We start from the raw sequence: 13,171 nt of genomic DNA, 5'->3' as shown, positions 1-13,171 counted from the left end.
CACTCCTTTTAATTGCAGATGTGCTCCATTTGTTCTTTTGTACATGAAAAGTGAGGACTATGGCAAATATAGACTATACCAAAGACTTTACATTCCATTCCCTGGAGAGTTCACCTTATTGAGGATGTTTTATTTGATTGAAAAAAGATTATGTTGCATAGTTAAACGTTGTAATGTGAGGTCTGAAATGCATTTGAAACCTGTCCTCTTGCTGTTCTATTAGCACTGATGTCCACATAGTGTCAGAAGGTTTATTGCTCCTGTCACATTTTGCTGGTGCCTGCACAACATCAAATGCTTCCAAAATGGTATTGTGACCTAATTTTGGGGTATTCATGATCATTATAACTGCAGAATAGCTAACAAGAATCTTGGTTCTGCCTGGAGTTACAATTTTCTTTTCTTTTTTTTTAAAGGTTTCACACAAAGTGAAGCCAAGGAAAAGACTTTGATCATTTCTAGGTAATTTTAAGACACACCTTCTCCACCACTGGTCAGCTGACTCCTCTGCTCTGCCCTTTAATTTAATTGAGAGCTGTAGACCATGTCAGGTGTGTACCAATATAGTTTCCACCTAATACTCCACTCCTGGATTTCACTAGTATTTCGATGTTTCATGTAGAAGTGAGCATCACTTACTACAGAAAATGTCAGTGACTTTAGAATTCATGAAATTCCACAAGTAGGTCTGAGAATGATGAAGCTGGAGACTGGAGAATAGACCATACCACTGACTGGACAAAAAATCTGGACAAAAATAGACCTTTGCAAATGTCAAGTGTTTTTGGTGAGTGAATTAAAAGTAGAATCATGAATAATCTATTGTGGGATGCCCCAGTGCTGCTGAAGGTATTAGGGAATTTCACTTTATATGACTAATCTTTTGCCCTTTGAGTGGGCAGAACATCCATCAGAGGAAGCAGTGTGGATTGTGCAGAGAATTTGCTCAGAACCTTTTGCTGGCTTTTCCCTCTTTTACCTTACATTACAGGCATTTGGCAGACGCGCTTATCCAGAGTGACATACAACAAAATGTATAACCAAAACCAGGAACAAGCGTGTTGAAAACCCTAGAGGGAAGTACAGTCCGAAGTGCAGGGAACGACCGCGTAGTTTAACTTGGACCCTGTAGGTTAATCTGATTAACACAACAAAAAACAGCAACAAAGCAGTCTATGCAAATAAAACAAGCAATTGCACTTGTGCCTACTCAACTAAGTCAACTAAGATAAACAGCTTACCTAGCTACAACCCTAAGATTACATAGTCAATTAGAGACTACAGGGAGGTAGGGAGGAATGGGGAGAGGTGCAGCCTGAAGAGCTGAGTCCGCAGTCGTCGCCTTCCCTCTTCCAATTTGAATCTTGTTCTATCTCTTCTTTTAACCCATTCAGGCAATGCCCCTAGTGGTTGGCACACCGGCGTATCTAGATTGCTCAATGCAGACATTCTGCGCTCCTGCAACCAAATTATGAGTTGAAAACACCAAGTCTATTCTGACTATATTAGTAAATAATTAAGGCAACTATGCCGGAGACGGAGTTTCTAAGCGCCACCATTGTCGTGCTGGTTGTCCATTTACCAAGCACCCCCTCCCTGCAGTCTCATCTCTAACACATGACACACTGGACAATAATGTCCATCTGGCCATACATGAAAACATTATTTTACCACAAAAAATGTGTATTCCGTCGTAGCAACAAAATAAAGCCACCAATAGCTGAAGGTATGCCAGTACAGATGTGAAAAACGCTGCTCACTGAACACTGAAAAATTATACCATGTCATTCTACTGTCGATATCTACGACAAAATATGGAATAAATATACAACTTTACCACCTAAATATACAGCATAGAGATGTCCCTTTTGAGACCAAGTGGTCAATCCATTTGTGAAATATATGCTCATTTGTGATGCCTGGGTACCTAGTTGTGTGTGTATATACCACACATGTTGTTTATGGTGTGCCTAAGTTAGTATTGTAAATGGTACAAATGTCTTGCTCCATTTAAGCCAAGTCTCTGTGATACTCACATCAGGAGTTATAAAGCTTTAAATAGGGTAGCCCCTAAATGGGCAAGGATTGGCCAGATTTGGCATGTGTGCAAAGGGGTTAAATAGAAGACAAAGAACCTATAGCCCCCAAAATATGAAGGTGTGCGGAAGACAATCCATCTGCGCCCACCCACCCCCCACAATCTTGATGGTTTGGTACTGAATTTGTCCTTTTGTCAAGGTGTCATACTCAACTTGAAAGCTGCCAGAAAGCTACTGCATAAGGAGGAAATGACTTCAGCCTACTAGAGTGATTAATCCATGTAGAGCACAGTGGATTAGTGGGTGCAATGTGGTTTATATTTTTTTAGATGCCCTTATTGCCCTTATTGCCTTTATGCCCCCCACAACTGCATCCCACCCCACCCCATGCCATGTCTTTCTATAAGACAAGAATGTCACCCCTTGTTTGTTTATGACACCAGTACATTTGAAGTTAGCTTAATTCCCAAGGAAGAGCTGAGCAGAATGTCAATAAAATAAACCACTACAGGCTTTTGTTCAATGCTACTGCCTTTCATATTTCTATTGTACAGCAAGACCCTTTTGATATCCAGGAGCAAAAAATATGAAATACAAAATGTCCAACTCCATATTCACACACTGAAACAGACTGAAACTTATTCCGTCAATATTTGTGCTTGACTTTGGACTTGCAATAGTGCTTTTTTACTTTATAAACTATGACATTTTTCTTGCTAATTTTGGTGATTACCAACCATGCCAAATGCTATTTGTAAAGAAAGAAATTACTTGGATTAAAAATATGTATAAAAATTTTTCTACTGAGAAAGATTTGAGTGTCACATTTTGATTGAATCCAGGCTATTATTTATGCTGATATGCTGGAGAAGTGATTTCTAGCTGAATGTGCTGATTGGTGCTTCAGATTATATTTTCTTCTACGGGTACCTTAAAATAACAAGCCAATGGGCCTTCATTACATAGAGAGCACCCCCAGCAGAGCATGAGTAAAGGAGATTAACCCTATAGGATTAATCCTGAGGATTCCCAGCTATCTTGATGCATAACAACCTGTTTCTATACACCGAATGAGGCCTGCCATTTTTAAATAGATGCTTTGTCTTAAATTGATTTAAAAAATATCAAGATGCATATCTTGTTATATCTAACAGCTCAGCATTACCATGCTGTACTGTATTTTCTTTTTTTCCCATTCAGACAAATAGATTTGTCCCCCGTCATACCTCATGTAGGAAAGTGGGGGAACAGACAGAGATAGTCCTCAAGTTAATTTTACAATTGTGGCAAAAAAAAAAAAAAAAAAACTGGTTGAGAAGGGGAACAATAGGATGGAAAGGTCTATAAAGGCTGCACTGTGCCTACTCACAGATGGCTCAGCTATAATTAAAGAACAGAGTTTCGAGTGGGAAAAAAAATCCTAAAGAGGCAGCAATTAGTCAAGGATAGGTGCATTTATTTATTTATGAATTATATTTTTGCTATTTATGAAAATATTTTACTGTAGAAATGTTAAACAATGTTCACTTATTATCATGTGCAAACATGTACAACCCACAGTTAAAGTTTGGTCATTAAACTAAGATTGACCATTAAAACTACACTACTGGGGGAGGTTTGTGTGTTTTAGTCCATAGCGTGGCTGATTCTCAACCCATATAAAAATTCCTTTGTTTAAACCAGGGATTTGAGCATCTCCATGGTACTTTCTGTACTGTTATCCCATCTCTATCTGTGGTCCTCTCTGCTTTGCCTGTATAAACTGAAAAATACTTACAGAGAGTGAACTTGAACTATATTGTAATACTAATCCCCTTTACCTTGATTCTTAGAAGTCAAACCTACCAATAAAATATTTAATTTGAGCCATCCTTAAAAAATATACTGAAAATCTTTGTTTTTTTTCATGTTTAGAATGAATGAGAACTGGGAATTAATGACTAGAGAAATATTTATATTGTAGAGAGCAATGAGAAACTGATAGCTATGAGCACTGCCAGGCAGTTTGAGCATGGCAAGCCTTATCTTTGACTTATCTGATTCATAAAACGAAGAGACCCTCTCGCTCTCTGGATGGATCAGTTTGGAAGTCTCATACAACCTTTAAGAACATGTCACAACTGAAATGTTTAGTATTTTGTTATGAAAAGGGTATTATTGACATAGTTCTGTGATTACTGGTAAATCTGAAAAAAAAAAAAAAAATTTCAGAAAGATTTTATAATGGGAGACTGTCCCCATGTCCTGTTTGAACATCCCATGCAAGGCCTCTTAAAGAATGACTTGACGCAGTAATTTTGCCTCAGACATGAAATGGAAGAGACTTGACATGCAAGAAGAAAAGAGGCAAGCACAAATGCTTACAATTGCCAGAAATCATTTAGCATCCCACAGAAAGTGCCAGTGACCTCTTATCATTGTGCACAGACCTTTCAAATTAAATGTGCCATTTTGTGCTCTGTGACTGGTGAGTGCTGCAGTTAGATTGAAGCTCATCCTTTTGCTTTTTTTCCTTGCTGACAGGAGCATCAGATGTCTACGGAACATCATTCACTGGAACCTGATCACTGCTTTTATCCTGCGAAACGCCATCTGGTTTGTTGTCCAGCTGACCATGAACCCGGAAGTGCACGAGAGCAACGTTGTGAGTGTGGCTGTGGATCACAGGTCTTTGGCAGCTTCACACATTCCCCTGCACACCAATCACTTAGTTGGTGTCTCGACTTAATGCATATCAGAATCTGCAGTATTTTGAATATTCCTGTCTTTTTCTTTTGGTGAGAGGCCTTATATCCCAAATGAGCCTGGATCTGGTTGGTATTACCTTCAGCTGGCTCTAGGACTTTGTGGGGGGTGGGTAGGGGGAAGTGATCACAGTCTGGGGAAATGATCGCCGCAGACACATAAATAACAATACTGTACAATTAAAATCTTACAAAAACAGTCTTCAAACTTGAATTCTGTGGCCCTGCATATAGCATTTGTGCCAGCAGCCAGAATTATCTTGTATTATCTATCCTTGATTACACTATTTTCTCTCTTTTCAAGACATATGTCCCTCCCTAAATGAGTTCTCATTAAGTCCTCTTGGGTATAAATATGAGAGTGTAGCTTACTCTTACACTGCTTCTAGACTGCTTTCACTGCTCCTAGGATGAGCTAATTAAATCATCTGAAGCCTAATACCATAGAGGTACCAGGAGATCTTGGAAAGAATGGTCATTTGGAGATGTTTACTAACAGATAACACAGTATGGACTCAGAAGCAATTAGTCGTAGACCACAAAGACCCAAATTCATTCAGGACTAATTAGGACATATTCACATTGTCAGACACTGACAGTCCATGAACTATAATGAAGTCCCACTTCCATAGACCATTTAATGGCATAGTTGGAATGTATTTAATTAGTGTGCATTAACAGCACTGGTGTTAAATAGAAATGGGCGTAAATGCAAATATAGTTCAAAGGGTCTTTAAATGTGGTAAACCAATTAATTTATATATGAATCAGAGAAGGGCCATAATGTTATAAAACTTCATTAGATATGACGAGAGTATCTGAAAAACAGGGATGATACCATTTTTAAAACATTCTACAAACTTTTTATATTACTTCAGAAGCAGCACATACCACCATCATAAACACTGTGTAGACATTCATACATTCTCGTGTCAATAGGTGCAAAAGGGCATATAGTGTGTGTTATCTTGTATATCATGTTACATCTCTGGTGACACAACACATGATTTGCATTTGCCATTTTTGGCAGAAGCATTTATGAATGTTTATGTAGTACTTATGAAGGCACTATGCACTGCTTATTAACTTATATAGCTCATATGAAAGACAAAAAAAAATGTTTTCTTTGTTCTAAAAAAAATGTGATATTTTTTATTGAAAATTACAGTGATACCAAAATACAAAAGCTGGCTACGCATATGAATTGTTCCATAAAACAGACTGACACTGCTGATCAGCTGGTGGACTGCAGTGTAAAAAGCAGCAGTGGCTGGCAGAATACTGGTGCCTGCAAATGAAACTGTGCATTATAAATTCAGGGGATTTTTTTTTTTTAATTGGGGGTAAAAATGGGTCAGAATAAGCTACCGTTGTTTTATTGGAAATGAAGGAAACAGACATTAATTTGGCAAAGCTAAAGCAGTAGCTAGATGTACACATATTAGCACTACCTCAAACACATACAGTATATTTTCATATAAGCACAGCTGCATTAACAAACCAGCTCACTGTTTTACCTAGTGGGTAGTTGGCTGGTTACCTAAAATGAATACAAAAAGCCTGATCAGGATTGAAGTGTTAATTATGGAGCCATTATCAGAAGAAAAATAAGTACAAAAATGTTGGTTGGTTGAATTGGTACTGTAGTTTCCATAGCTTTAATAGCTTGCTGGCCTTTAAATGCTGGACATTTTCTTTACATATGACGCAGTTCAGTAGGCAAGTGTGGAGCTGGAGTTTTTTGTTACTGATAAAAGATAAAACTGTTATGTTCACATAATTATGAAACACTGCATATTCAAGTATTGCTGGACAAAATACATCCATTTAGGAGCTATAATTCAAAAGGTGAATCTTACTCTGCTGTTGAGCATTTCACCACTTAACTTTCATCTCATAATGGCTGTTGGTTTAAGCCTATTTTTCACATGAGTAGGACAGGGACCAGATGTAGTTTGTGAACCTTTAAGAGAATCTGTCCCTGTTCAGCACACAAAGCTCCCCTCCTGAACCATTAAGCAGCTCATTTGACTCTTCTGTCTGCACTGATTTACAATCACGCACAAAGTACACAGCTTTTCCTACCTCAGTGAGATGAATGACAACAATCACGTTATCTCATTTTCCATTGAGCGGCACTTATTTCCCTGGCGAGAGAGCTTGTGCTCCATCCAACCTTAACCAAACAGCCCTATCACATCCTCCCATCTCCAGTTATGTCTTCAAACTGCCGAATTGTCCTCAAAAACCTTGACCACATTCGACTTTAGCTTCAAACCCCCACCCCCCCAAAAACAATATGAGTGAAAAAGGTTTATTTTTGGAGTCCAACAGTATAAACGGAGGTGGGAGGATCACAAGCAGTGTTGGCAGGGGACGAAGCCGGTTCAGATTGGTGTAACGAAGATTGGGGATGACATTTATGGCCACATTAATTTTCACTCCTCAGTCCCTGTGTTAAACCGAGCTGTGCTGCTATACTTCTCTTATCTCAGGCTACGCCAGGGCTGCACAGCAGGATGTTACAGTGATAAAAGTGAGTTATGTTTTGGCGACAGATTTGAGTGTGGTGAAGCCTGGTGATAAATAAATAAATAGGATGAGCAGAGCCCCTGGCTTGTGTGGTCCCTGGGCTTGCCCTAATTCTTGTGCCACGTGGTGAAACGCATTCAGATGGTCCAGACTCAGAGCCCAATAAAAGCGCTTTACAACTTTGTCCTCTGGGCTTATAGTGGGCCAGCCTCCCACATTGCAACGTATCACCATTTCAAAATACACAGAACTCATCTAGTATGCAACGGTATTCTGGCCTATGAAGCACTTTGCTCGCTGTGTCAAAGCCAGCCTCTTCAATTTACAAAATGGAATGCCTGAGGAAAAAGCTATTACTTACTGCTCTGAAACTATCCATCAATAAAATATCAGAGAACATAAAAACATGAATGGCTTGATCTTCTCAATTCCGATAAGCTGAATTGCATGAGAATCAACATGAAGTCAGTGTAATTCAATCTGACTGCAAGAGAAGTAGTAGCTTGCTGTTTTATAATGTAAAAAAGCAAGTACTGTTTTTAGCATCTTCCTACAGTATGTTAGGCATATGCCCATGTGAGCTTATTTCTGGGACCTGGATAAAGGTGTAAAAATGTAGCGCTTATAATTCTAAATGATCTTTTAATATGAACACATTATGGTGTAGTTAAAGCATCATCATATCTCAGCCAGAGGATGTTTGTGTATTTGATCACTATACATGTCTCGAAAGGGCACAATGTAAAGATAAACAACTATATTCTACACGTTTAAAAATGAATTCAGGTTTGTTTCACCTTGAAATCATCAACCTTTTTTAAACCAAGAAACCAGATTAGGTGATTCAACTGTATTATTAAAAAGCAATACAGTACATACTTTACACTACAGTACTTCCTTTTCTTTCCATAGAGGCACTACTCAGTTACAATCCACACCACTACCTGCCCTGAATGCCATGGTAATATTTTATTTCCATGTTTCAATTGCAAGCAGTGTCCTTCAAATACACGGTCTATTATGCCTTCATTGAATCTCCATGTGAAATGGCCGCTCGATCGGACCTGGTGGGCTTTGTCCGTCTTAGGGCACCGCTGCATATTCTCAAGTAATGCATTGTATTGTTTGCTGTGTGTCGCGTGGTTTTCCCTCTTTCCCCAAGATCTGGTGTCGGCTGGTCACTGCAGCGTACAATTATTTCCACGTGACTAACTTCTTCTGGATGTTCGGAGAGGGCTGCTACCTGCACACCGCCATTGTGCTGACGTACTCCACGGACAAACTGCGCAAGTGGATGTTCATCTGCATCGGGTGGTGTGAGTAGATGGCTCCAGTCCCATTTCATATGCTGTGGGCTTGCGGATGGCTTAAACTGAATGTTGACGGAGGATCAGAGGATGAGGACTGTGAGGAGACAGTGTCAGAGCCACTCGGCTGAATTCAAACTTCCATTCAGCTTTCCGGTATTAATCAGATGAGACGCATAAGGAAAACATACATGGTGGCAAGGACAATGTAGAATCACACGATTTCAGTTAAAAACCATAATGCTTTATTATGTCCCTATTCAGAAAATGTGTGGTATGAGCAGTGTTCAGGATTAGCCTGGATAATCATTCAAGTTTTCAGTTGACTTTCATAACACACAGAATGTATTGATAGATTTTGACAGCTACAGCAAGCATTCATCAATTGATATTGATATTGATTGATATTCCTCATAAACAAGTTATGAAAATAACATTTGCATCTTTCATCAACAGAATATTATCATGGTGCTTGAGTGATGTAAAGGACAAATTAAATTTATTCTTTCAAAATGTACCATCATTTAAAGTATTTCTGAAAATGACTTTTAAAAAAAAGTTAAATATGAATTTGTTTTTACAGGCATCCCTTTTCCAATCATTGTTGCCTGGGCTATTGGAAAGCTGTATTATGACAATGAAAAGTAAGTTTGAAACCGTATTTCAGAATTTCACAGATGATGCTATTTCTGTTCGGAGACCTCTTAAAGATGGCCTGCCGTTGGCTTGGCTCATAACTATTGACATTAGAGAGATGGATGTTGTTCATTAGTTTCAATTATTTACATAATTGCATTCTCTGCCAGACCATTAAACAATCAATTTCAAATTAGCCCAGAGCTTATTACAGTGCAACAGGTGGTTGGAAATCCTATTGCATCATCCAGCCACTATTTTCAATATCTCTGTTCGAAAAGACATTTTGAACTGTTGTCAATCCAGGATTGATGCAATTATTGAAAAGAAAACATAAGCCTCTGCTTGTAAAGCTAATCTGTGATGATTGGCCATCAAAATAAAGAATAGATATTTCATGCTACACTGAACAGCTGAGCACTGCTGAGATCCGAGGCCTCAGGAGGTGACCATATAGTTTAGGATAGATGGTAATTCCTGCCCATGCACTGTACATTCATTTTGCATATACCTTACTGATCAGGACCTCTAATGCAACTGGCTGTGCCTTTCCAACTGTCCATTAGACTTTCCTCAAAGGACATTAAAACATGTATTTCAAAATATGATGTGAGCATATTACGTCCCACAATGATGTCCAGTAAGAATTTTATTTATTACTGTAGCTGGGTGTGGAAATGGAGCTGTATTGAGGGCCTGGGCAGTGTGTGACTGGGATTAGTGACGTTTGGCACTCCCGGTTGGCACACTGCTGTGTAACGTTAGTTACATGAAGTGTTCCTGAAAATGATCTTCTTGCGGTGTACAATTAAATCATTAAAATTAGGACCTCTAAGAGATGCACCTCAGATTAACAGACTGACCATTGAACTGAATGGATATGACACTAAGAGTAGCATAAACAATTGGCTGTTTTAAAGCATACTATCAGTGAAGCACGAATGCAAGCATTTCATTGAAATATTCGAGTGCTATTCAGTTTTTAAAGAGGCAACATCTTACAAAAAGTTGCATTATATAATCAGATACTTTCCTTTTATTTATCATGAATTATATCACAGTGTTGACAGACACAGGGATATGACACTGGTATAGTAAGCCTTACTTGGAGTTGCTGAGTAATAGATTTTTTTGAGGCACTGGAAGAGCTGGGAAGGAATTTTAGGTCATGGCACTCAATTAAGCAAAACAAATCTTGCAGATCTTGAGGCATACATCTGTATGGTGGCACTTATATGATTGTAATTGTTCTTCTCTTTAGCAATTATTCTCTGGTGTTCACTTACCATGTAAAATGTACAAACTGACTGAACCCCTGCAACTTACTTAGTGACCCAAAAAAGAAACACTAAGTCAGTGGAGACCAATCATGTGCCATGGAAGGCTGAGTGTATGCAGGTTTTCATTCTAGTCAATCATTCACCTGCTGATTTCACTAATTAGTTCCCTTCTCTCTGGTTGTAGTTGCGTTAATTAGTGAAATCAGCAGATGTGATTGGTTGGAATGAAACCTGCATACTCTCCGCTCTCCTTGGCACATGATTAGGCACCACTGCTCCAAGTGTTTGATGTAATTGTAATTGTTTAGATCAGAGAACAGGGGCTATTGAATCAGGAAAACTGGAGCCTTGTAACTCACAGAACAACTCTTATCTTACATAACAAAACTGCTGGATGCATTTCTCACTCTTTTTCACAAAGGCAGAACATTTTTTGGATGAGATAAGCTTGTTAATACCCTTTAAGGCAAGGTACCACAGGTGAATCGGGTGTTTTGGGTTCAATGAGTTTCTCATATTGTGTTTCTATTACTACCCTAGTTTAATAAAATGTGCAAAATAACCATAAGTAGTTATTTTATGATTATTTACCACCAGACCATCTACACAAAGCACAAAATTATCTAACTGCCAGTTTTTCAAAATGATATATTCTCCATATGCCAAGTTTAAAAATAGATACAGCCTCACTATTTCACATTCAGCTTCATAAATTAAGCTTTTAATGTACAGAAGATTTTTAGATATATTTGGTCATTTTCATTTCAAATTGTATGTAACAAAAAATAATATTTTGCCAAATGGCTCTGTACATTACCATCTAGTTATTTATCACATGAAAACAAGAAACTTGATTCACTGAGTCCATAAAGTGATTCACATAATGCCCAAATTAATCATATAGTACCTAATTTGCTTACCTTATCTACCAAAAAATAATTCAAAAAAAATAATATAAAAATATCTTGTACTTTTCCCAATATTCAATTGGCAAAAGTTTATTCTGATATGTAAAAATTGTATTTCTTACCCCTTAAAAAGTATAACTTGTTCTCATAAATAAATTTGACTGACTATGCTTGTCTAAAATATCAGATGCTGGTTTGGCAAGAGAGCAGGAGTATATACAGACTACATCTATCAAGGTCCCATGATTCTGGTATTACTGGTAAGAAAGTTAATCTAATTATTTTTGTGAAAGTTTACATTTTAGCCTTCATATTTTCTTCACTCAATCCATAAACACCCCAACATTTTTCGCAAGCCAGTAATTACATGTTGATTGCATAAACAATGTGTGTACAGTTATATTCAATAGTGAGGTCATCAATGATATGGACCCATTCAGGAGGCTAAAGAATCAATTTCTCATGTCATAGTCTGTTATAGAGCCTATGTATTTCTATTTTCTGAAATACTAATTTTTGTTGGTTTCATGTATATACTATTATAGTGATGAACATAGATATATAGGAATACATCCATAGACATTTAAAGCAGTTTTAAATACCTTGTGGATTGCACCCACTGACAATTTATAAAGCAATGTTTTAAATACTCTGTACATTAACTTCTTACATTTAAAGTGCTCCTTAAGCCATGAGATAACGATGTGTACATACTTATTATTAACAGGAAAAATAATAAAATGTATTTTTGTCGTAAATATGTTATTTCTAAACATATAGTATTTAGTATGAGTATTCTTTTCTCTGAGAAATCAATAGAAGGGTTAATATCTATAAGTTTTTTTTTTTTTTTTTTCTATTCTTATAGATGAATATTAATTGTGATTTAGATTTCATAGATTCTTCACAGCAAAAAATAAATCTCAAATTCTAAGCATGTCCATTTTGACAACATCAAACACTGTTTGCTGATTCTTCAAGACGAGGGCGCAATTTACGGGGGGAAAAGGGAGGTTACTACCCTGCCAAAATATTACCAAACAGGCCAAATAAACACCCAATGATATACCATGATAATGAGAAAAATAGTTTCATATTATAAAGATGAGGATTTTATGACTGAGATATACTGATCAGTAAAGCTGAGTGTTTTGTTATGGAAGTCCCAGGTCTCATGGGTTCCATTTTTTTGCCGTTTCCGCGATTCCCTCTGTTTTTGCTCTCTGTGATTTTTCAGCAGTTTCGGATGGTAGCGTTCAACCTTAACGTAGCCTATGGTGCTACTATGCATTTTAACGACAGGCTATTGCTAAAATACTGGGAGAAATAAAGTGCGCCGATGGATACAGATTCTGGAATGTGCTGGGATCAGGATTCTGGTCCTTGTCAGCTGTTGCTATCAGATGTTTGACGGCCTTGGTCAACAGTGTTGATGCCAAACGCTCCTTCCCCGACTACGGTTAACAACAGGCACTCATCAAAAACTCAAACCTCGTTTTTGTACAATGTGTTGTACCAAAACAAACAGACCCACGGTAACCATGTTTTATTATGGTCCTGCACTTTGGGCACGTTCTATTGGTAACAATGGTCTGTTCAAGTAAAGGAATCTTTCCTTCCATGTTGGATGGAATTCATTGATTTAAATGCCTCAGATAATTAATGTAATTCACTCACGGGCTTTTCCAAGCAGCTGGAAACTACCTGTTGACATTTTTGAATGTT

At 37.7% G+C, this 13,171-nt stretch overlaps 1 protein-coding gene and 1 long non-coding RNA gene across 4 annotated transcripts in view; one reads left to right on the top strand and one right to left on the bottom strand.

Annotated features, from left to right (window-relative positions):
- The window catches only part of LOC135247848 (corticotropin-releasing factor receptor 1), a 113,191-nt gene that overhangs the window by 89,317 nt on the left and 10,703 nt on the right, over positions 1 to 13,171 (top strand). For all 3 annotated transcript variants that reach the window (XM_064321760.1, XM_064321759.1, XM_064321762.1), the window contains 4 exons: positions 4,563 to 4,683; positions 8,478 to 8,631; positions 9,206 to 9,266; positions 11,634 to 11,706. In XM_064321760.1, coding sequence (XP_064177830.1) covers positions 4,563 to 4,683; positions 8,478 to 8,631; positions 9,206 to 9,266; positions 11,634 to 11,706 — 409 coding nt within the window. The remainder of the gene's footprint in view (positions 1 to 4,562; positions 4,684 to 8,477; positions 8,632 to 9,205; positions 9,267 to 11,633; positions 11,707 to 13,171) is intronic.
- On the bottom strand, positions 5,888 to 10,513 carry LOC135247849 (uncharacterized). Its single transcript, XR_010328316.1, has 2 exons — positions 10,364 to 10,513; positions 5,888 to 8,719 (listed from the first exon to the last, which is right to left on the bottom strand). It is a non-coding gene; the product is annotated as an uncharacterized LOC135247849 (long non-coding RNA).

The sequence above is a fragment of the Anguilla rostrata genome, chromosome 2 (genome assembly GCF_018555375.3).
Source record: "Anguilla rostrata isolate EN2019 chromosome 2, ASM1855537v3, whole genome shotgun sequence".
Classification (NCBI taxonomy): domain Eukaryota; kingdom Metazoa; phylum Chordata; class Actinopteri; order Anguilliformes; family Anguillidae; genus Anguilla; species Anguilla rostrata.
This window is presented reverse-complemented; position numbering and strand designations above follow the sequence as displayed.